Source organism: Melanostigma gelatinosum (assembly GCF_949748355.1).
Source record: "Melanostigma gelatinosum genome assembly, chromosome: 1".
Taxonomy (NCBI): domain Eukaryota; kingdom Metazoa; phylum Chordata; class Actinopteri; order Perciformes; family Zoarcidae; genus Melanostigma; species Melanostigma gelatinosum.
Window position 1 is genome coordinate 12,766,421 of NC_136634.1, and position 23,944 is coordinate 12,790,364.

The window sequence follows — 23,944 nt, forward strand, 5'->3', positions numbered from 1 at the left end:
ACCGTCTCCTACTTCACTAGAGGGTCTGCTTCTCGGAGGAAACAGCCGGTGAACTCTGACTTTGAGTGCGCGCTAAATTCAAAGTGCAGGCTCTGCGTAAAACTGAAGTAAAAGCAAGTCGAGATTTCCCCATGATTTAAGACGGCTATGAATATGTAATCCACGACTTGTCAACTCTTAAAAAGTTACAGTTACTTTTTGACGCTCAGCTGGTCGCCAGCGGGCCAAATAGTTTGGGACTTTCCACAGCTGATGTTTCGTGAGAAGGGTCTGCTCCGAAGTGATGAAAGTGATCGTTCGCATCCAGGTGGATCAGTGACTGCTCGATGAGATGGAGTGACCTTTCCAATGGGTAGAACAGAGATTCTGTGTTTACTTGCCAGTTTATGCCAGGTAAGAGGATAACCATCATGCTTATGTGTCAGGTGTATTGTAACCGTTTTTAAAGGTGCTGAATTGACGCTCTCCGTGTGTGTGTGTTGTAATCTGAGTGTCTCTGTGCTGTGTTTGCACAGCCGGGGCGACCTTGCCTGCATGTTAGTGCATTTTCATCATTTAGTTGTGTACCAATGGCACTGGCTAGCTAATGTGTATGCCTGTGCACGGAAGCACCTCTTGAGGTACATTGTTAGCTTCTGTGTCACATGTTACTTTTACACCTCCTCAGGTTGTCTTGCTGACCTGTGAACAGCATTTAAACCCTGTTGAGGTTGAAGTTGTATTTCAGTCCTTCCCATCCACAAAAGACTCAGATGCCTACTCAGTCACCTGCAGGACTGCAAGTAACCAGCTGGTAAGAACAATGGGATGCTTACTCTGGTCCAGTTTCATTCATGTGAGTTTATTTTTATAACTAAATGAATGGTCACATCTCTGCAGGTGTATGTGGAGCCCATCCACCAGTCAGCATGCTCCCCTGAGTGCAAAATGTCATTACGATTGGTTGAGGACCCAAGAGGATATAACATCTCACTGACAGCCAGCAGAAGTGATACTACTCTTGAGGCAAAGACTTTTCCCTTCAGTGAGTGTCTGTGAACGCTGAATACCACTTTTGTTGACGTAGAAAAATAACATGCTTGATAAGTGTTTGGTATAATGCCTATTGACATTATTGTGTTTCATCTTGTCTCTACTCCTTCCCCTTTATACAGTTCCAGTCTCCCTGTCCTCCCTTCATGTTTACAGCACGACGACTACTGCTCTCCTGATGTGGAAACTTCGCAAACAACAAACCCTAGCCACCTTGAGTCTGCACAACACTCACACACAATCTGTCACCCACATCTTCAACATAAACTCATCAGAGACAAACTCTCAGTACACAGTGAAAGGTCTCCAGCCTGGCACACGCTTCAAGGCCAAAGTTGTGGTCACTACATTCCTCAAACACCTTAATATGACCCTGAAGCAGAGACTCAGCATCGATATTGAAACAGGTATTGTATACCACAATCAATTCATCATATGACAACAATTTGATCATCTGCCTTAAAAAAGACTGTGTTAGTTGATGCTAATTACTGTCTCCAGCTCAGTGCCCACCTGGCTGGTTGGCCAATGGGAGAAGCTGCTACACTGTGAGAAGAACGGGTTTGACCTGGACTGATGCCCAGCACAGCTGCGGAGGCCTGGCAGCCGGAAGTCACCTGGCTGATCTGAAGACTGTTGAAGATCTGCTTTTCATATCTTCTCACCTGCTGAGCCACAACCTGCTGCTGCTATGGACCGGACTCAATGACCAGCAGGTAGCGAAATAATTGCCACGTATTGTGACGTACCATTTACAATTTGCCAAATAGTTTCATATTTATAGTGAATATACTTAGGAAATGACTACTCTTTGTATGATTTACTTTTTATGATTTGAGTAGAATACAAATAAATACAGTTCACATTTCAAAACTAGTCTATGGAGGCAGTTTTCTTTTTAGCTGCCTGCAGCGAGGTCCTTACATGTTCGGGTATATCCTCTGTTTCAAACTCATAGACCAGTAAAAACACAGGGGCAGGTGATATTCCTCCAAAGTAGTTTACACTTTCAACAGGAAAAGCCCCAACGCAGCAGTTACTCCTTAAAGAGGAGTTTTGTTTCTGATACTTTCACTTTAATGACACTCAGCTGGTGCACAATGTCTCTCTTCTGTCACCCCATAGGAGGAGGGGCATCCTCTCTGGTCTGATGGCTCAGCCTATAACTTGACGAACTCCACGATGCCATTACTGCCAGCCAATCAGACAGACTGTTTTGCCCTTCAGAGCAATGCCACAGGGCCAGGATACTTTCTCACTCCATTCTTCTGTAACATCCCCTTACCCTTCATCTGCCATTGCCAGAGTAAATACCTTGTGTAATATACCTTTTATTAACCACACCATTTACTGTGCATACATATATATTATATTATATATAATAATAATTGCAAATTTTGCAACGTCATAACCCTCAACCTATGATATTGTTCAATCTCAAGGTAAATAGGTAATGCTAAACACTTACTCGTTAACCCATACCATATTAATTGTGAGCACCTCCTTCCCTTATTTCCTTCGTAACTTGTGTCTCCCTCTTTCACAGCCCCTCCTGTCCCTTCCCCGTTCTCCTTTGACCTGGTTCAGGTGACAGAGCAACAAGTACAGCTTCGTTGGAGTGACCTCTCACCCGTCAACTCTCTTAGTCTTTCTTCTTTTGAGATATTCCTCCAGTACCAAGAGGAGGCAGATGGAGAGTCGGGTCAAGATGAAGAAGATGGAAGCAGGAAGTCAGAGGACAAAAAGGGGACGCAGAGCCTGAGCGGTGTTAGAAAAATCGTCAGGGTCCCCATAGTCCTCTCCTCCAGAGGGGTAGCAGTGACAGGCTTGTCTCCAGGGAGCATCTACTCTTTCACCCTTCGAGCTTCTCATCCTGCTGGCTCCACCTGGAGCTTGGGACAAACACGAACTGCGCACACTAGTGAGTGTGCTGACACACGTAAAGTACACACAAGGAAGCACAAGCATCTTGTGGTAACAGATGTAACTTCAAAGCTTTATGTTCTCTTCCTTACAGGACCTCTTCCTCCTCAAAATATCACTTTTGGCCCCAGTACCGTCAGTCAGGTTAGTGTCCACTGGATAATGACAGATGCACAGTTAAGGCTTAGATGGACCTTTGTTGTGCGCTATGTGGACATGTCTTCACAACAAGAGAGCATAGTTGGAAGGACCAATATCTCCAGGTTATCTGAGACTGGTGGGCTGCAGGCATACGCTGCTGTGATTGGAGGGCTGGAGTCGCACAGGAAATACAGAGTTGAAGTTTACACCGTCACCCAGCATGGCATAGAGAGCTGTGGACAAGCGCCTGTGACTGTCCAGACTGGTAAGCACGTAACAGGACGTTTTCACAGCAGATATTTGTGATGCCTCTGTTCTATTGTAGTGTTCCAGTGAGCCATGACAGGGTCACAGTGAGCCAACATCCACGATACCAGGACCCTGACATTTTATGATTTACACCTGGGATTTTCCCACTGATTCATGATGATTCATTTTAATTTCTATGAAATCTACAAAGATGTATTTTGAAAATTTCGGAAAGATACACAAATGAGAACTTCACAATCAGAAAGTTTCATTAATTCACTGTTATTGCCATTATATACCTTCTTTTTCACCCAGACAGTACAATACAATCCAAGATTTGACTGGACTTTTGGTTGTGAAGCTAAACATCTTCACAACAGAGGTCCAGTCAGGGGTGTTAGTGGACTAGTCTTTGATTGTCTTGCTGTGATGGTCATTTTTCTAGATACATTTATGATCAAAAGCATTAATAAAACACTTATTTGTCTGCCAAAGTGGATACGTTTCAGATGTTTTCAAATTTACAGTATGTAATTGTCCAAACAAAAAACATGCATAGTTGTGTAATGCAGACTTTGCTTTGACTTTGACTCAGGTTAGCTGACAACAAAATAACAATCTCCTTTCTGCCTCTTAGCGGTGAAGGCCCCTAGTGGTCTGGTGGTGTTGAACACAACAGGAGATCTGACAGTCTGCTGGACCAGTTCACCTGATCACCCACCAGATGGTTATTATGTCACATCCCACCCACCCATTTATCCCACTCTAACCTCACTGTGGATAAACCAGTCCAGTCCTGGTGCACACTGGGTACGTCAGTCTGTGTGTGTTCATTTGGGCACATTTACTCCAGGTCAGACTTATGAAATAGGAGTTGTCTCTCTGAGGGGAAAGGACAGGAGCAACAGGACCAGAATCATACACACCACAGGTAAGAGAAACAACAATACCGCCTTTAAAGGAGAGGTTTATCTGAAGCTAAGATAAGGCCTCAGTAGTCAGAGGTAGCCAGTGGATATCGACCAAAATTTACAGCTTTTTTAGATTACATTTCTCTTTTTTGTCTTTTTTCCCTGTTGAGTTGCAGTGGAAGGATAGTGATTAAAAAGAGGGGGGTTTTACTAAACTGGCTTCAAGCTTCAGATAAACCTCTTGATACACAGACAGAATGAGGACTGTGGATTTAGTCCCCCATGGCCAGTATGAACAAAAGGAATGATTACAGCAAGCAAAACAAGTTTCAATATTAATTTGGGCACCTGACCTGAATCAACCTATCTTTTAATCTTTTATTGTTGTCTCTTGTTTCTCCCTCTATGTCTAGATCCAATGCCAGTTCAGGTAGCAGTCCCCCTTTCAGTGGGCACAAACTCTGCACAACTTTACATCCAGCATCCACATCTGGGCCTGATTGATGGGGTGAACGTGTGTGTATGTCCAGGATTGTGTGACAGTCTGTGTGAGGGACTGTGTGGGAACACATGTCACTGGTACTCCCTGCCTGCTGGTGTGCATATCATAACCCTGAGCAACCTCAGTCCAGGATCAGAGCACCAGCTCAAGGTGTACAGCACAAGCCGAGAGCAGATGGGACCACCGTACTACACCCGCCCCGTTAGAACAAGTGAGTTGCCTCTGCTCATACTCGTACTTAGTGGCAGCAGACACATTCACATTGCTGTAGTTGAAGGTGTCGGCATAAACATTTGGGCTTATATTGACCGAAATTATCTCACAACATCGTGGGTCCTTCTCTGTTAGTGTATTTTAACCTGGAAAAGGCCTCTCATCACATTTTCTCTTCAGGATAGCACTACTCTATCTATTTAATATAATACGGTACATATGATTTGACATCAATTAAAAGTACTTTTTCACATCTTTATCTATTGCATATTGCAGCAATTAGATTAAATTAATTCACTCTAATATTGTCATCACTTTACTGGTTAACTGTTTGATTTTATTTTGAAAATGTATGTTCTCAACATGTGGGGATTGCAAAAAAATCCATACCATTTAGGTCAGGCCTCAAGCTATATGACAGATGTTATTTTGTATGATATATTTTGTATCTTGTTTTGAGACTGTGTGCTTCTTAAGACAGACAGACCTCAAACCCAAACCCCAAATGAAGGGACGTTAAAATAAGACAGTGGCATGATGTTTAAATGCATTTTTAAAATGTTTGTTTGAAAAACAAAAAAACATACCGGTATATACTATGTATAAACATGTACAGTATGTGGTGTCTTTCATGAAGTTGTTGCCAATTTTTTACTTCATTATTACTGCAATAATATATCATGTATAAATTACATGATCCCCAGGTTTAAAAACATAAAATTAGCAACTTTCGCCCAACCAAAGTTAATTGGTATTTTCAGTATGTTAGCAGAATAACTACAGTGTAGGATATGTTTTTTGATTTTAGGTCTGGCTACTCCTAACAGAGTGAGGGAAGGCGTGGTGACAGATTCGTCCATAGAGCTGCTTTGGGATCCAGCACCAGGACCGGCTCACAGCTACGAGGCCACCTGCCTAAACTGTGACCACTCACAAATGGTAAACCAAAAAAAGGAGATTTTACTTTGAGATTCATAACGGCCCAAGTTTATTTCCTCTCAGCCACTGCATGAGCAAACATTGCATCAGGAAATACAAAGGGACCCATATAGAGTGTTTATGTTATCCAGTTTGAAAAGGTCTATACCATTTGTGTGCTACAGGTGCAGAAGGTGTTCAGTCAGAGCGCAACGTTTTCTAGTCTGACTCCAGGCAGAATCTACCACTTTGCAGTACGAACGGAGAAGGAGTCCTTCACAGACAGTTCCCCTGTCACCATCAACATCACTGCGGGTAAGCGCACACATACACACACTGCTCAATCTTTCTATTTTAACTAACTATGTGGAATATTTTTTAATACGCCAGCCCCCAGCCCAGTAAAGATGTCTCTTGTGAATAAAACCACATCATCCATATGCGTACGTTGGAGTATGGTCAGGGGAGTGGCGAGCGGACTCATCCTGTCAATCAAAAACAGAACATTCAGTCAAGAGCTGATGATTTCTCATCCGGAGGCTAGGTCAGTCTCACTCTTGCACAAATTATGCACAAATGATTACAGTTTTATGAGACTGTAATAACAATCACCAGATTAAAACTTTATTTAATAACAACTGAGTGCAGTTGTAGTGCAACATGGATTACTCAAAGTCTGTGCTTACAAAACAATGACTGCTAGAGCTGTGTGTTCACAGATCTTACAGCTTTGAAGGCCTCGCTTATGGAAGCCAATATACCATTGAAGTGATTCGCACCAGCGGGGAGAAAAGGAGTAAACCTGCTACTATGATCCTCCATACTAGTAAGTTTAAGACTTTGTGATCCTCCATACTAGTAAGTTTAAGACTTTGAGACATATGCAACACCGGGACCAAAGACTGGTTGTGAGTGCCCACATTTGCATGTGTGTGAGGGGGGGGGGGGGGGGGGGGGGGGGGGAGAGAGAGAGAAATTAGTTGGAACACAAATTGAATGTAGCAGGAAATGTCTCGTCAGAAGAGAGCCAAAATATGCAAATATAACTTAAAATACATATGAATGTAAAAGTATAAAGAAAATATTTATATTGATAGTATTGCTTGTTAATTGCTTGTTTAAAGTGAACCTATAAAGTTTTCAAAGAGTTTATATTCACACGTGTATTACCTATAGTGACAGATGGCGATGATTATGAGTCAGTTCATGAATGGTGTCTCATGCTAATGGTACTCTTGTCTCCAGTCCCAGAGGTGCCACAGGATGTGACTCTTTCAGAGCAGGCAGTGACGTCTGTGTTTGTAACCTGGAGACCACCGCCAGGACAGGTGGAGGGGTACAAGGTAACCTTAGTTGTTTCCTGTGAAGATGGAAGTTTATTTTGAAAAGACAGTATGCATGTAACAAGCGAAAACAGACTCATGTTGCTGGACTTTTGCAGGAAAAACGCACGAAAAGTGAGGAGTAACTTTTCGTAAGATATCAATAAAACGGGGATGAATTTATATCATTGTATAAAGAGAGTGACATGAGAAGATCAATCTCATGTCTGTAAGTTAAATCAGCTAAAATCACTCTTTTAAAGTGATTAGTGACTCGTCTAAAACATTTAAAAAAGGAATAACTTCAATAGAATCATTCTATACTCTGTAGCTTCTTTACATTCTAATAGAATGTAAAGAAGTTACATTCTAATACAATGTAACTTATTTACATTGTATTAGAATGTCAAGAAGTTACAGTGTTGCCTTTTCTTTTCTTCCCACAAGAACGTAATTTTGTCAGGTTGATAAAAAAATGTCACTTTACTTCCTGACATTATTGTTACTTGGTAAGACATGTAAAATACTTCAGCTGTTCAGTTCTAAGAAATCAAAGGAGGAGAGACAGGCATTGCAGGTCGGTATGCCATAGTAACTTCCAGACAGATGTCAGTCCTCATTTGTCTTACACACACGTTCCTCAAAATGTGTTTTCTTCAAAGGACAAAAAAGGCCACATGCATCAGGTTCTGCACTCACCTGTTGGTTACTTAGAACCCGTTGTCAGCACACCACAGATTTGGTTACCAGCCCTTTAATTAAAGATGTATGACCTCAGTAGAGCCACGACCAGGGAGAATGACCAAGCACATTACATGCACGTACAATACCCACCCACATTAACAAACATAAATAAAAGACACATAAAGGATTGATAAAGCAGAAATGTGGCATGTTTTTGCGGCCAGTAATTGAAACTTGGGACTTTTTTTTTTTTTTTTCTCAGCTTGTTTTTGGCCTGCGGTCTGTGGACAGGAAATCATGGATTGAGGTTCTTGTCCAGGACGCACGTTATGAGATCAGGGATTTGATCCCGGGGTCAGACTACAGTGTCAGCATTCAGAGTGTGCTTGGCTCAGACACCAGTCAGGCAGTCCACAGAGAGTTCAGCACACGTAAGAGATACTCATGCATACAAGCACAAACGCACACACACACATACAGAAACAGACCAGTCTAAATTCTGTGCAGTATTTCAGAAACCTTTGTCCTGCCAAGATAGAAAAAGATGTTTGTGATTCCTCAATGCATAAAGCCCTCAAAACACATAAAATAATGGAATAGCAGCCAAAGAGATGAAAAACAAAGGTGTAAAGTTGCAAAAACTGTGTTCCAGGCCCAGCAGGAGTATGCGCTCTTCATTTAGACCACATGAACTCTTCTTCTGTCTCTGTGAGCTGGGGCAGTGCGTTTGGAGAGTTTGACTTTCACAGAGTCACTGTGGCCAACACCTCAGGCACAACCACGCACACCGTACCAAAGGAGGAACAGGTTGCCGTAGTTACAGGGCTGGTGGACGGCTGCAGTTACAACGTGAGTGCTGAGAGAGTCAGAGGAGTGACAGCGGGCAGCGCTGCCTTTCTGACTGTAACCACAGGTAGACGATATTGCAAGGGCTACAACACTACATTAATATCAACGAACCTGATCACCCTTTCATTGGGTTTGTTTACTTTCTCCACCTCTCTGACTCGATTCCTCCCTTTCTTGTCTTTTTATGAGGGCCAGCACGTGTGCGAGGTGTGCGTGTCATGAATGTCTCTGCACGTGCATTCTCGTTACGTTGGAAGCAGGCGATTGGGTGTGTGGATCATTATCAAGTCAACCTGCTACCAAACCAGGGAAAGGTCACAGTGTACCCTGCGTGTGACGAATACATTCAGGTACACACACACATACTCAACGAAACACACACACTGCTTAGATATAACAACAATGACATTTCTGAACTTACAGTTTCACCTAATAAACTCATTGTAGCGAGTTGGACAATGGGACAGTACAGTTCACCTGAATACACTCAATGCAGTTTCATGAAGACCAGTACAACGGGAAGAAGTCAGGCATTGTAGATCCAGACATGCAGCTGAGTTATGATACTGAGTGTACAATCTACACACACACACACACACACACACACAAACATGCATGCTTCTTTAGCTCTCTTCCCAGCTGCCAGGTGTCAGATACCCCCAAAATGTAACCTTACACACCACACACACAGAGCAAAGGGTTGAGTAATAGATCTCATTATTTATTAAGTTGGCCTCATGAGCTCAACCCTGAATCATTCATTTGCTTAAGCAGCTCTCCCTAGAGAGAGAGAGAGATAGAGACCAGAGGGAGAATGTTAGCCTCGTGCTAATGAGAGGATTCACTCTCCTCCTTAGTTAGCCACAACAATTTGGAATACCTCAAGACCAAGAGCTGTTAATATCCAATTCCTGGACAACTAACCCTGTGACCTTTTACTCATGCCGCTAACCAGCTCCTAGACCCTGGAGTTATTCCTCTTTACCCCAGTGGAGTACCTGTAGACCACCGCTAGCCATTGTGCACTAACACTGGATGCAGCTCCACTGGCGACGCCTGTAACCTGCTGTGTCTAAACTAAAGCTAACTCTGCTAACCAGCATGGCCTTCTTCTCACTTATCCTGCTGCTAACGCTCTGCTTGGGACAGGTACACTCACAGGTAAGAATGCAACACTCTGGCATTGATGTGCACATAGATGTTTATATACTCAGATATACAGAACATTAATATAACACAGTTCGTCATATTTCTGGGAGGTAACATAAAGTATGAGTGTGAATTATTGCTATCCAAACATACTAATGCCACAGGTCCAAATGTTTAAAAGCAAAAAGACTGCAACACAGTTCTTCTGTCTCAAAAATATATAAAGATACAAACAAGTGCAGCCACAAGCTGTCAAGTTAAGTTGCAGATCATTTTGTAATTTAGTTTTAATCCTGGTTCTATTTGGGGAGATTCGTCAGAGGAGTGCTTTATTTTACTAATATGTTCTACAGTAGTGATTGCCAACCAGGGTATTGTGTACATGGAATACTTGTGTAATTGTGAAAAATTGTAAAGTGGCAAATTTGGAAAAAAAAGATAATTAGATTTAAAACAAAAATATCCATACATATTTCTGTTTTGAAGAAAAAGAAATACTTGAAATTAGTCGATTAGTTGATTGACATAACTTTTTTTTAAAGCACTGAAACAAGAATTACCTAAAGTTATCCAATTCCAGGTTCACAATTATGAAGATTTTCTGCTTTTTCTTGTCTTACGTGATAGCAAACAGAATATCTGGAATTGGACTGTTACCAAAACCAGCAGTAACAAATTGCAATTGACAGACCAAGCAATGGCAAAAAAATATATATAAATCACCTTGGACTTTAGGAAATAATGATGAACCATTCTTCTCGTTCTCTTGTATTTTTAGAGAGCAATACACACTTGCATTGACAGTGTTAAGTCACATCGTGTTTTTTAAATCAATTTAAAAAATGTATCCTGTGTTTTGTTTTTGTTTTTGCAGGCTGATGTGGTGAATGTCACTCCAGGGACACGATACAGTGTAACAGTCACAGCAGTCTCCTCCTCCTCCAACATCAGCCCCGGAGTCAGCCGCATGATCAATACTAATGAGAGTGGTACGCTGTTTCGTGTTGTTTGGATGGGTTTTGTTTTTGAGTGTTAAAGTGCCATCAGGTTCTCGTCTGCCCTCTGCTGTTTAATACAGTCCCTTATAGCAAACACACACACCCACACACACACACACATCGACGGAAAGGAATTAGTACAGTAGGTGTGTGTGTGTTTAATTCCTCTTCGGTAACTTAAGCCTGGGCTTTTGAACCGCAGGATGAATGGGTCTCCAGTGAATGTCATTGAAATGCCACTACTGTGTGAGGGCTTATTCATCAGAGTTCAGCCTCAATCGCACTCAAACCCACACACACACACACACACACACACTCGTAGGATCAGTCCCCACAGACAACTACACTATTCTTCAAATGACTGTGGTACTGTGTATGGTTGAGTTCTGACATACAGAAGTTCTGTACCAAAATATCTGTGTTGTATGTTTTCTGTATTTATGGTGTGGAACACAGTGGACGATGTGGAAAGACACTCTTCTGTTCTCTTCTCTCCTTCACACACTTCATTTCTTCTCCCCCAGTTGCGGGCCCACTTTTAGGCCTAGAAGGAGAGGCCGTGGGCTCCAATGGTATTCTTCTCTCCTGGACAATGCCACCTGATGCCAACAATATTGACGGATACGTCATCAGGTAATTCATTGTTGTCGTCTTGAAAAACTGTGAATTATTTTGGTCTATTGGTAGGAGTCCACAAAGGTTGTAAGTCTCAACAATCCAGGAGAGCTTTGTTGTCTTTGTCTCTGTCAAGAAAATTGCAGTTCGCAAATCAGGCGCTGACTCATCATGAGATCATGAAAATATCAAATGTGAAATAAACAAATATTCAAATCAAATGTAAGGAAAAAGGACAGTCAATAAAGGAAAAAAGGTATCAATGTAATATCTAAAAAATACTGAATGTCATAAAAATATATCATTTAGAAATAGGATGTAAAGAAATATAAATCTAGTGTAACAATTTAAAAACAATTTGCTCTTGGTTTCTATGTACGTTTAGGGCTCTATGTGTATTGCACAACTGAGACTTGTATTTATTACATGCATGGCATTGAGCCTATTGATGTGTTTTCAGGGGTGGAAGAAGTATTCAAGTCCTAAAAAATACTCCATTACAAGTTAAAGTATTCAAAATCATGTTATTAGTAATATTATCAGCAAAAGTATACTTAAAGTTACTGTGAGAAACTTTTAACTGATTATGAAACAGTCTCAATTTAGTACTGATGCTTCTATATGACCTACATAAGTAAACTAGACCATTACGAGAAGATTTTCTATTTTTATATGCGTATTCTTAATGCTTGTAATTGATGAACCGGCTCGGATTCTGCTCAAAATCAGACAAAGTCATGCAGGATCACCAGAAAGTCCTTCAGCTCAGACTCCAGCGAGGCCTCTGGCAGCGATCAGGGGAGAGCGAAGGAGAGCTCCCCGGCCCGGCAGCGGCTCCTCCTCCAGTTAGGAGCAGAGCTTTGCATTGCTGGAGGGAAGGGAGGCACAGGAGAACCAGAACTGACTGTCAGACCCCGCTGCAGTACATTTTCAGTTTTCTAAAGGGAGGCTGGTGCTCGGAGATACACCATCACTTTTGTCCACAGGGACGCCAAATTCGACACGTAAAGAAAGTTCTTTGTAGTAGTTTTAGAAAGAAATGCTCAAAACTATTTGATTTGCATTGAATACACAGACATATTCTTGCAGCACTGGCAGATTTTTTAAATATTTTTTATAAGAAAATAATCCTCAATTCTGGACTTGATTCTAGTCTAAAATGGCCAGAAAAGACATATTTATTTTACTTATGCATTAGATTTAAGGAGATAATAAAAAATGTGAATGTGTTAAAAGTTCCATTCAACAATATAATGAAGTAGAGGTCGCATAAAATGGAAATACTAAAATGAAGTACCTTAAATCTATGCTTGAATACAATTGTTGAGAGTCCTTCATCCAGCCATGCTGTACATAAATGTATAATGTGAGTTGAAAGATGATGATCTTGAGAGTGGATTTCTGCCTGTAGATACAAGGAGGTGTGTCCCTACCCCGATCCCACCTTCACACAGGTCACCAAGTACCAGGACGCACCTGAGACCCTGCTCACTGACTTCACCTCAGGTTCTACGTACCACATTGAGGTAGGATATGCAATTCAAGATTTAATTCACTTTGGTGAACTCACATCACATAACAGGACTGAGACATGATAACCCTAATATAGACTCCGATATCCAACAATCTAAGGTGTATCTCAGAACAAACATATTCCTGGAAACTGTCCTCCTGTCCTCTCATGTGGACAGATCCCACTGGACCGGACTATTCTCTTGATCTGGCTGAATACTGGTAATTGATCCGTCCTGATTTCATTATTAATCAGGTAAACAGATCTATGGATCAGCCATGGCTCTTTCCACTGTCTGTTGTCACTGAGCTTGAATGCGATCGTGCTTATTAGTTTTCAGAATTCATTAACCCACAATGACCTTAATACAAATGACACATGTCACACATCATGACACCTGCACATTCTGTATTTGTGTGCACGCCTTTATGAGTGTGTGCTTGTATCATATTACTACTTTGAGTGTGTTGACCCACACACTGAGCCGTGCAAAGACAGACCTAAGAATGTTATATTCAAGGTAATATTACCTGAGCGGTATAAATTGTAGATACTGTGTAAAGTATATGATTTTGTCAAGTGTTGACTTTTTATTTTAGGGTTATTATCAGGCAATATAGACAATGTCCATTCTCATTCATTACAGTGGTAAACACGAAATGCCTAATTCAGAGTCATTGGTTCGACTCTATGGTAATTTTAGACTGAAGTTTTTGACGAGGTTATTTTGCATTCGACTTAACAAATGCCGGTGTTGTGCTTGCTCTCGAAGCATGATCCTCTGTAGGTTGATTTTCTAGAAGTATTTGCATTAAGAAACATTTGAAAGCCAATTACAAAAACTTAACATTGACATTTATATTTTTGTTAAATCTGTTCAGTATAAATATATCGTAAATAAAAGCTGAAGATGGATGTTTCAAGATAACATTTTGGATGTAGCATGCATTACAGTCCATTTAGATGTATTCCCACTTTTGCCTGATACTCAGACTTTAATTGGCATTACATTTGTTACGTCATTAATTTATTTTTCATTCATTTTGATTGACACAGTTTAAATCTTTGAGAAGATCAAAGATGTAGCTGGCAATTCAGAGGCTAAAGGTCTGTTTACATACTGTTCACATACCTGTTGTATAATGTTATGTCATGTTCGTGTTTTACTAGGATCACTGAATCACCTCCAACATAGTGTTGTTCCAGTTGTGGTCATTGCCTGAGATCAGCACCTAATCTGGATCTGATGACTGCCCTATTGACACCAACATGAATTAATCATCATTAAGTAATACCTACTCTCTCTCTCGCTCTCTCTCTCTCTCTCTCTCTCTCTTGCTCCCCCCCCCCCTTTAGGTAGCAGCCACATCTCCAGCTGGAATAGGAGCCTTCAGCAGATCTGTATACATAAAGACCGCTGAGTCCCGTGGGTGTTCATGCACACACTTGCATAAGGATCTCAAAATCTAAAACAGTGATTTGTGTATACAGAGTATTGTTTGTCTATGTGTGCATCTCCTGCAGCCCCTGGCCTGGTGACCAACTTGACAGCGCTTGCTTCGAACCACACCTTCGTCGTGGTCACCTGGTTGCTGCCGCACCGCATCAACGGTCTCATCACGAAGTTTGCTGTGAAGGCTATACGCGCTCGTACCGGGCAGACGGTCCGCACGCTGGAGGTCAAAGCAGAAGACATCATGACCGGAGCACTGCCTCACTGCAATGTACTGCATTATACTGTCACCTTCTGTCCTTTTCATTGTCATTGTGAAATGTCCTGTTTCTGTCAGGAGTATAGATGCTACCAAGGCACAAGGCTGACCGTATGTACAACATACCGCGAGCTATTTTTTTTCTGATACACGTTTCCCTCCGTGCATGACTTTGTATGTGTAGGATGCAGCAGATATCCTGTCCCGAGCGACTCTCAGTCCCTTGGAGATTACAGCATCGTCTTCACCCATCACCCTTTCCGCCATACCCCCTGCAGCCTCCTGGAGTGTGCCCATATCAGTAGGAGTTGATCAACTACGACCTTACACTGCCTATCTATTCGAAGTGTCTGCCTTCACCTCTGATGGAGAAGGACAGATAGCCTCCACTATGGTCCGCATGCCAGAGTCAGGTGTGAAAAAGAGGCAAACGAGGCTGTACCTTTTGTCTTATTAGGATATACAGTATGTATTGCATGTCTGAAAATCTTTATTTACGTGTCTTTGTGTATGGCAGCCCCAGAAGACCCGCCACAAAACTTCTTCATATTGAATATGACGTCTAGATCGACCTCCGTGTCCTGGGGCTCTCCCAGCATTATCACAGGAAGATTCACCTACGTGCTCTACCTTTATGGACCTACAGGTTATTAAATATTAACTCTTGAACACACGTGCATTCATGCATAGCCGGACTCAAACTCTAAATTGATAAAAATCCATGCAATTTTCTATGTCCTATTCATTGCAGGATATTTGTATGAGAACAGCACAGGAGACACGCGGTTTGCTCTGACTGGTTTGACCCCCTACACAAGGTACACGTTGGCTGTCCGAGCCAAAGCTGCTGGAGAAGTGGGTCCAGCAGCGCAGGATGATGTAATTACACATGCCGAAGGTGAGACCACTCGTTTCTTTATTTAAACATATGTTGCATGTAAGGATGTTTTTCTAAACACATTTTTGGAAGGGGTAAGTGGACATTGACTCACACACTACTACAGAAATGTCAAGGATAACACAATAAAGTCCTATACATGCTTCGGGGTGTGTTTTGTGTGCTTCTGTCTGTGTCTGATTCTCTCTGGCTCTATGTGTGTGTGTGTGAGTAGCACCCGGTGCCGTGCAGGACTTGATGGCAGAAGCTGAAGATTCAGTTTCAATCCGTGTGGGTTGGAGAATCCCTGCCCAGCCCAACGGTCCAATCACCCACTACAAAGTGCAGGTTCTTGTTGCCGACAATCTGCTGCAGGACATCACCCTCTCTGCAGAAATGGTAGGCCAGATGTTACAGCTATCCAAGCCACCATAAATGTATCCCATCACAGCTACTACTGTTAAAAATGTTTGGTTAAAAAGGTTGGATGAAATTGTTCTTTTTTTATTAACACTGAACCCACCCAGAAGAAATCAGAACCTCCAGTCAGGCTATAAAATGTAGTTTTTCTTCCTTCAGAATACAACTGGTTTAAATGAAGATGAGACCCGTCCCCCTGATGTCGATAACAATCCCGGGCGGCGTAAGAGATCTGCGGAGCTCAATCTGATCACATCACCCCCGACTTTCACGGCCACCATTGCTGATCGCACACTGCCCTCTACGACTGCTTCCAGTGTCACGCAGTCTGGACAAAGAAGCGCTGTTTACATCACTGACACCGATGCTCAACCAACTGCTGACTCAATGGTCACTGAGAAGCCCAGTACCAGTTATGTTTCTGCTTCACTCTCCAACAGCACAAATATTCAATTTACTGCCTCTGCAGTCTCTGGGACCTCTGCATTCCCTCTTACCTCTGTGCCGCCTGCTACGCTTCCACCTTGGCTGACAAAGCAATCGCATGCTGGGGATATGACCTCAGATTCTTCCGCCTTGTCCCTGACCCCAGGCCAGCTCCGCTTGTCCACACATGATGCATCGATTACGGGACACTTTTCAACACGCAGTGCAGCAGCTTCTGGTACGACAGGTGGGAGAGCACTAGCCCGAACCACTGCTTCTCTTAACTTCCTGCAGCCCTTGATACAAGACGGGTTCCAGTGTTTATTAGTCCTGTGTGTGCATGTGGGTCTTGTTTCTCTATCTGTTTTTGTATCGCAGGTGTAATGGTGAGAGAGGAGGTGATGGACGTTTTGTCTGAGGAGCTATCATACCTGGTGTCAGATCTGAATCCCTTCACCGAGTACACGTTCAGGGTCACTGCTTCCACAACAGTGGGAGAGGGTCCTGCAACAGATACCACTGAGAAGACAAGGGAGCAGGGTGAGTACCGGTAGTCATATTACATTTATTTAGCTGACTGCTTTTATCCAAAGTGACTTGCAATAAGTGCAATCAACCATGTTGTTACAAAAATGTTGTTACCAAAATATGCATGAATCATGCAAGTACATGTACAGTACAATTTGCTGATCGACATCAAGTGCTACATTTAGAGACTGAAGAAATAGAGAAAGTGTTTGGGCTGGTTTTTACAGATTGCATTTATCATTAAATATAAAACAAATGCTACGGCCTGCAAAACCAGAAACATTCTTTGTCCCTAACAATGTCTGTATGTGTTTAGTCCCTAGCTCAGTGCTCCAAGTGTCCTATCAAAACATCAGCTCCACCTCCATACTGGTGAACTGGGTCCCACCACTGAACCCCAATGGGAGGATCACACATTACACTGTCTACGGCCTCAAACTGCACAGCTATCAGGCCCTTAACTGGTTTAGTAACGATACCAGCATATTAATAACAGGTAGAGGAACCAACTTTTCTTCAGAGCTCTATGCAGTCATTATAATCTTTATCATCATCATGACATAGATCTGATTGTAAATATCTGTTCTAATATATAGATTTGGACAAGTATACTGGTTATAAGCTACGTGTAGCTGCATCTACAGCTGTGGGAGAGAGCTCTCTGTCTGAGGAAGATGACATCTTTGTTCTCACCTTAGAGGACGGTATGTACTTAACACACACTGTATACAGAAACAAGTCTTCAAGTGTTCAAAATATTGGTTTGAATATGAATGGAAGTAATGCAAATTAGATAATGAATGTTTGACGAATTGAAATGCCAATAAATCTCTCATTGATTTAAAAAGAATGGAATTAAAGCTGTTCAGTCAAACTTAAGTGACAATTTGTGCAGCTGTTAAACCTTGTTGGATTGCATGCACCTCATACTGTTAACAATTCAAAGTCAGTCAATTAATATCAGTGATTAGTAGGGGTGTAACAATACGCGTATTCGTATTGAACCGTTCGGTACGAGGCTCACGGTTCGGTACGCATGACGAACCGAATACGTTTGAATAAAAAAAAGATTTATTTTTTATTTTTTTTAAAACCTTTATTTAACCAGGTAGTCCCATTGAGATTAAAAATCTCTTTTGCAAGATGTAAGTAACAATACAAGATGTAAGCAAGATGTAAGTAACAATACTACATAACATTAAGGAGCAGTTTTTGTTTTTTATGCTTCTGTGTTGCTAAGAAGACACCCCAGAAGATGGGTCACTCAGGTATAGTTCCATCATTGTTCAAAGTCAAAGAATAACTTCATGATGTTAGTTGTAATGAATAAATATATTTTAAAATCAAGTACATTTCTCTGGCATTCATAGTTTTCTACTGTACCGAAACGTACCGAACCGTGGCTCCACTGTATCGTACCCAACCCAACCGTGGATTTTGTGAACCGTTACACCCCTAGTGATTCGATTTGAAATTTGATAAACAAACTCAAATATTTCATATGTAGTTATTGAATTACCAATATTCAATGTGATGCTAGGTCAGCTATATTATCTGGTCAATGATTTTTCTATGGCTTCCTCAGAGCCTGACTCCCCCCCTGTGAACCTCACTGTGGTTGACACCAGCCCCTCTGCCTTCACACTGGCCTGGTCTGCACCAGAACAAGCCAACGGGGTGATCCAACATTACGAGGTCCTGTATGAGAATGAGTCCTACTCTGCGTTAATGAACACGTCCTCTAACACAGTCACCCTGATGAACCTGAAGCCATTCTCCTACTACAACGTGTCTGTGAAGGCGTTCACGAGTTACGGACATGGCAACCAAACGTCTGACACTTTATACCTGCTGTCCGGAGAGGACGGTGTGTTGATGGCTGCACCCACCCATTGCTCACAAATACACACATATGAGAGCCTTTAGTAACACCATCAACTGTTCCGATTTTAAAATTGGTATGTTCTCTCTTCAGTTCCTGGCAGTCCTCCGTATGGCGTTACGTATGAGTCGGTCAGTCCCAGCGAAGTGAACGTGACCTGGCAGCCTCCTCTGATGCCTAACGGGGTCATTACCCACTACAGCCTGGAGCTGTGGAATTCCAGTCACTACCTGAACCTCACCTCCCCAACCAACTACATCCACATCACGCATCTGAGGAAGTATGCACACTACCGCATCATGGTGCAAGCACACACGCGTGTCGGGCCAGGAAACTACAGCAGCGAGCCGCTCAACATCACCACACTGGAGGATGGTGAGAGGGACCGGGTGGGAGAGAGCGGAAAGGGGAGGTTTTGTTTTGCAGTTCCAGGACGCTGCACGCTTACATGATGACTGAGTTCGAAGATTAAATCTGACTTTCCTCTCGTCTTTTCCTCCTCAGTTACATCTCTCTGTCTCAGCTCATGTTAATGATGTTACTTCACAGGTATGTGATGCCACGTGCTTTCCAGCAGGACTGAGAAGCACAAACAAGTCTTAACCAACCAGTTTTTTATTTCAGGGCAACATTATGTTTCTCTCTGCCACGTTCCTGAGGGGCCATATGAGGTTCCGTTTTGCCCAATGCAAAAAAATCAGTTTTGTCTTTTGATAACCCATATACTCCTGTTTGTATTTTGTTACTTGAAAGTGTTTCTACTGCGTCTCAGCTCCAGATACACCTCCTCAGTTCCTCCACGCCAGGAAGTTGTCAGACTATGAGGTAGAGTTATCATGGCAACCACCACTTGAAGCCAATTCCGACATACTCTACTACATCGTCAGAGTTTGGTGAGTTTCTTAATCTACTTTTCTCTGTGTGTTTGACTCAAAAACATAAGTTTAAAAATGAAATGGACCACATTGCAACATTAATGATTGCTCTCTTTGTTAGGAATGAAACAACTGAGATGTGGCAGAATGTGACACAGACATCCGTGGTTATTAATGTAGACTCAGAGAGTCGCTACAATGCCTCTGTCTCCAGCTGGAACAGACTGGGAGACGGAGGAGTGCTGATTTACATCAGCTTTACCACCACCGATGCAGGTGCTGGACGATTGTTCAAGAATTTTGGCAGATTGTTTTTTAAGTCATCCTCACATTCAAAATGTTTGTGACAATGCATTTGTATGAGGTTTCTCCCATTAACTGAACATGTGTCTGTGTGTGCTTCCTGGCTCTCAGAACCATTTGACCCCCCGCAGAATGTGACTTTTGCAAATGTGACTGCCTCCTCCGTCACCTTGCTGTGGCACCCGCCTATTGAACCGAATGGAATCATTGTGCACTATACCATTCATTACTCTGATAACAACACTGTGGCTGAGCAGGTGAGATGCATATACAGACTAGTGACAGATTAAAGCAGCATGAATCAATATTTACATTTCACAAAAATGGGTCAAGCAGTTAGAACTAACTAGTAGACTAATTGGTCATTGTGGTCTTAGTCAACTAAGATTTCTTGATTATTTTAGTTGTTTTTAATGCTTTTCTTCATGCTGAATGACTTATTACCAAGGAACTTCTGAGCACAAGATTCAAAGCGGTGCTTTTGTTTAATTCTTGATAGAAAAACAACATTTTTAAGATCTATCAATGAAATCAACGAATTGATTAGTCGACAAAATCGTATAAGTGTAAGACTATATCTGTAGATCAATACTTTTTTTGGTTGAGGGGCAGCCCAACCGCTCGCGGTCACGCACCTTCACAGAATTATTATCACCCAACTTGGCACTTCCTGTCAGCCATACTGTGCAAAGCTTTTGAGCGTCTTGTCACTCATTGTTTTGGTTTTTCAACCTGCAACTTGACTGGTTTGGTTTCCTTGCACTGATATCATAAACCTTGTTCCAGCAGCAGGCAGTTGGCTTGCTGTATGCTTCCTGCTCAGCACCGAACAGCAAAGTTAGTTTCTAGATGGTGAACATAGTGAAGCTGATAGCAGCTAAAGAGACCAATATTTCTCTCAGGAGTTGGTGGAGAGGACACAAACCTGACTCCAAAGGAATGCTAATGTTGCTTCTTGTCTGCTGGATTTTTTTAAATGGCTAACTAATAGTAATGCATGGCTAAATGCTACGACATGCATCAAATCAACTTTGTTGACACTATAAACAGCCTGTTATGCTGCTTCCGAGGGGCACACAAAACAATACTGCTCTGAAGAAAAAATCTGAATAAATGAGTGGTGAAACTTAATAAATGTGGATGTTTCCTGATGGCTTGTGACCATGCATTTGTTGACCACTCAATGCTGGGTTTTCCTCTCATTTGTTGATCATCTGTATATTAAGCATACATTTTGCTCTTGATTAAATTTCTATTTCAATGTCTGTAAATAACTAATGCTCCTTTTTTCTCCACAGAGGGTTCTTCTTTCAGACTTACCTGCACCTGCATCTCCTGATTCAGCCCTCTCCTACACTCTGACCCGGCTGATTGGGGGCACAAACTACACCCTGTGGATGACCTCCAGCACAGTGCAGGGGGACGGAGGGGTCCAGAGCGAGCCACTTAACCTGTTCTTACCGGAGGACGGTCAGTTAGACGCACACACTGACACGATTCCATACACACAAATATCAATACGTTTAAAAAGAATAGATATATAAACATGAAATACCACACATAGTGCCAGATGATTGTTACACACAATGATTCAAAGTCTCACCGGAGGGTGAGTCTGCACCCTTTTTTCAAAACTCTTCCAAAAAGAAAATTACATAAGAACTCTGCGATTGAAGATGTGACTTTCAGCCTGTTAGTGGAAGGGGATAACAGTTAGTCTGGCAAACTGGCTCTGCTTTTGTCCTGCCTTGAAGACAGCCAGTTTGTGTTTTCTTTCGCTAAACATGCCGAAAGTTTTGGGGGATTAAAAGAACAGAGAGAAAAGAGAGTGCGGAAGCTTTTACAATATGATGACAGAGAAAAAACAAAGCCTGATGTGCTTTGAGACCGTTTGTGCTGTGCATTGTTGCCCCAGAACCTAAATTTGTATGTAATATTTAGTTGTACTTCGTCTTTTTGATATCCTCAGTGTAAAAACTGATCTCTTTGTTTTTATGTTATTTTGGGAAAAATGGTGCAGACAGCCGCCACAGACTTTGTCACACACAGTTCATTTTTGTACATTGTTATTTTCTCGCTAACATCGTATTCACTGTCTCTGAATGATCACTGCTCGTACTGACTTTGTATCTCTGCCTGTGCTCTAGCTGCTCCACTCTCAGCCAAGCACCGGATCGTCAAGGCACCTTGTCTCTCCCGCACAGCCAAGCCCCCTGCTAGGCTCAGACCCACACACATCCACGCACTCATCTTATGGATCTCTCAAATTGTATCTCCCGTTTTCTCCTTCATCTCCCTTTTTTTTCCTCTCTGTGTACCACGTTATTTCTGGAGGGGCTGAGAATGAACAGGATGAGTATTTTCTCGTCAACTCCTTTCCTTTCCAAGGTTTTCAGTGTGCTCGTCTCCTAAATCCCTCTGTATGTCTTTTATTTTGTAGGATATTGTTTCTGTTCACTGTGCTGGTTTACTTTGCTGTGTTTCTGTGTTGTTAAAGGGATGTCATGCCATATTGTTCTATGTAATGATGATGATGTCTGGTGCGCTGTTCATTTTCCTTCAAATGTCACTGTGTGTTGCTGATTGATGCCATAATTTACTGCGTCGTAGTTCAATAAACGCATCAAAATGCTCTAGGTCTTAAACCAGTGTTGTCACTGCACGTTAATAATAGTGACACAGTTATTCTTGTTTAATCCTTTAGTGCCAAGTGACTCAGTCCGAAACCTGACTGCTCAGATCTTCAGCTCCACAGCCATCATCGTCAGCTGGGACCCTCCCATGGAGCCGAACGGCCGTCTCAGCTACCTGCTCACCTTACAGGAGGCCGGCATCCCCACAGACATATCCAACCAAGGGGCTCCAGCTGTCAACAAGACCATCACGCATACCACAACTGACAATGTCTTCCTGTTCACCAAACTCAAGAAGTATTTTCCTTATGTGTTGACTGTTACCCCTGCAACTGGTGCTGGCGCTGCCTACAATCATACAAGCACAATGTATCTGAGAACGGATGACGATAGTGAGTTCATCTACATCAACGTTCACTTATGGAGTATGGTTCATGTATTCATTGTTAAACCGTTTCTCATTAGTTCCTAGTTCGGCTCCATTGCCGGTGTCCTCCAGGAATCTGTCGTCCTCCTCTATCGCAATGGTCTGGCAGCGCCCTCTGGAGACCAACGGGGAGATAACAGAGTATACCCTCACTCTGTTTGGCCCAGGGGGCTCCAACACAACTCATACCCCCAGCACCTCGTTCATCCTCACAAACCTGCTTCCATACACGGCTTACAACCTCACCATTACTGCTGCAACACGTATAGGCTCAGGGCCTTATCTGCTGGTGCATCTGCACACCGATGAAGGAGGTTAGTTTGAAATTGAAATTGTCTGTAAAATCCTAATTCGATGATATTTATTCATGAAACTATGGGTGTATATCTGCTGTCTGTTTTAGTCCATCTTCCTCTCTAACTGCCTCGCTTTGTGTTTCAGGGCCCATGTCGCCTCCCCGTGACCTGACTATATATAACCACACACCATTCTCTGTGTGGCTGAGCTGGGAGCCTCCTCTGGAGCCCAATGGAGTGGTGATACAGTACGGCTTCAGGATCCGTAACCTCATCACACGCACGGTCACACATAAGGTACCGGTAATTTCACACAACGAAAGCTTCTCCACAATAACAACGCTCCCACTCACACACACTCCAGACACGCACTCTGTCAGAGTACACACAGTCACACTTACGGTAGCTCTAATTTCACACTCCAGATACCACATAGCAGTAACATTATACGTACACATACATGTGTGCTGATACAATAAGATATTATCCACTCCAGTGATCAGTATTGGATGATTTAATCTCCATCTAATCTGTCGTATTTTTTTT

The 23,944-nt window shown here is 42.4% G+C and overlaps 1 protein-coding gene across 1 annotated transcript in view; it reads left to right on the plus strand.

Annotated features, from left to right (window-relative positions):
* Nucleotides 1–348: 348 nt before the first annotated feature.
* The window catches only part of ptprq (protein tyrosine phosphatase receptor type Q), a gene marked incomplete at both ends in the record, with an annotated part of 34,714 nt that continues 11,118 nt past the window's right edge, over nt 349–23,944 (plus strand). The window contains 40 exons of the mRNA XM_079280830.1: nt 349–393; nt 668–793; nt 880–1,024; nt 1,155–1,439; nt 1,534–1,748; nt 2,158–2,338; nt 2,579–2,953; nt 3,050–3,361; nt 3,983–4,276; nt 4,670–4,969; nt 5,780–5,910; nt 6,075–6,204; nt 6,280–6,433; nt 6,609–6,715; nt 7,135–7,232; nt 8,158–8,326; nt 8,548–8,808; nt 8,934–9,094; nt 10,768–10,882; nt 11,416–11,524; nt 12,918–13,032; nt 14,376–14,445; nt 14,544–14,743; nt 14,916–15,144; nt 15,249–15,377; nt 15,483–15,629; nt 15,844–16,001; nt 16,188–16,701; nt 16,833–16,994; nt 17,299–17,478; nt 17,579–17,686; nt 18,568–18,849; nt 18,958–19,239; nt 19,637–19,757; nt 19,861–20,015; nt 20,154–20,299; nt 21,341–21,512; nt 22,747–23,067; nt 23,141–23,416; nt 23,544–23,695. Coding sequence (XP_079136956.1) covers nt 349–393; nt 668–793; nt 880–1,024; nt 1,155–1,439; nt 1,534–1,748; nt 2,158–2,338; nt 2,579–2,953; nt 3,050–3,361; nt 3,983–4,276; nt 4,670–4,969; nt 5,780–5,910; nt 6,075–6,204; nt 6,280–6,433; nt 6,609–6,715; nt 7,135–7,232; nt 8,158–8,326; nt 8,548–8,808; nt 8,934–9,094; nt 10,768–10,882; nt 11,416–11,524; nt 12,918–13,032; nt 14,376–14,445; nt 14,544–14,743; nt 14,916–15,144; nt 15,249–15,377; nt 15,483–15,629; nt 15,844–16,001; nt 16,188–16,701; nt 16,833–16,994; nt 17,299–17,478; nt 17,579–17,686; nt 18,568–18,849; nt 18,958–19,239; nt 19,637–19,757; nt 19,861–20,015; nt 20,154–20,299; nt 21,341–21,512; nt 22,747–23,067; nt 23,141–23,416; nt 23,544–23,695 — 7,632 coding nt within the window. The remainder of the gene's footprint in view (nt 394–667; nt 794–879; nt 1,025–1,154; nt 1,440–1,533; nt 1,749–2,157; nt 2,339–2,578; nt 2,954–3,049; nt 3,362–3,982; nt 4,277–4,669; nt 4,970–5,779; nt 5,911–6,074; nt 6,205–6,279; nt 6,434–6,608; nt 6,716–7,134; nt 7,233–8,157; nt 8,327–8,547; nt 8,809–8,933; nt 9,095–10,767; nt 10,883–11,415; nt 11,525–12,917; nt 13,033–14,375; nt 14,446–14,543; nt 14,744–14,915; nt 15,145–15,248; nt 15,378–15,482; nt 15,630–15,843; nt 16,002–16,187; nt 16,702–16,832; nt 16,995–17,298; nt 17,479–17,578; nt 17,687–18,567; nt 18,850–18,957; nt 19,240–19,636; nt 19,758–19,860; nt 20,016–20,153; nt 20,300–21,340; nt 21,513–22,746; nt 23,068–23,140; nt 23,417–23,543; nt 23,696–23,944) is intronic.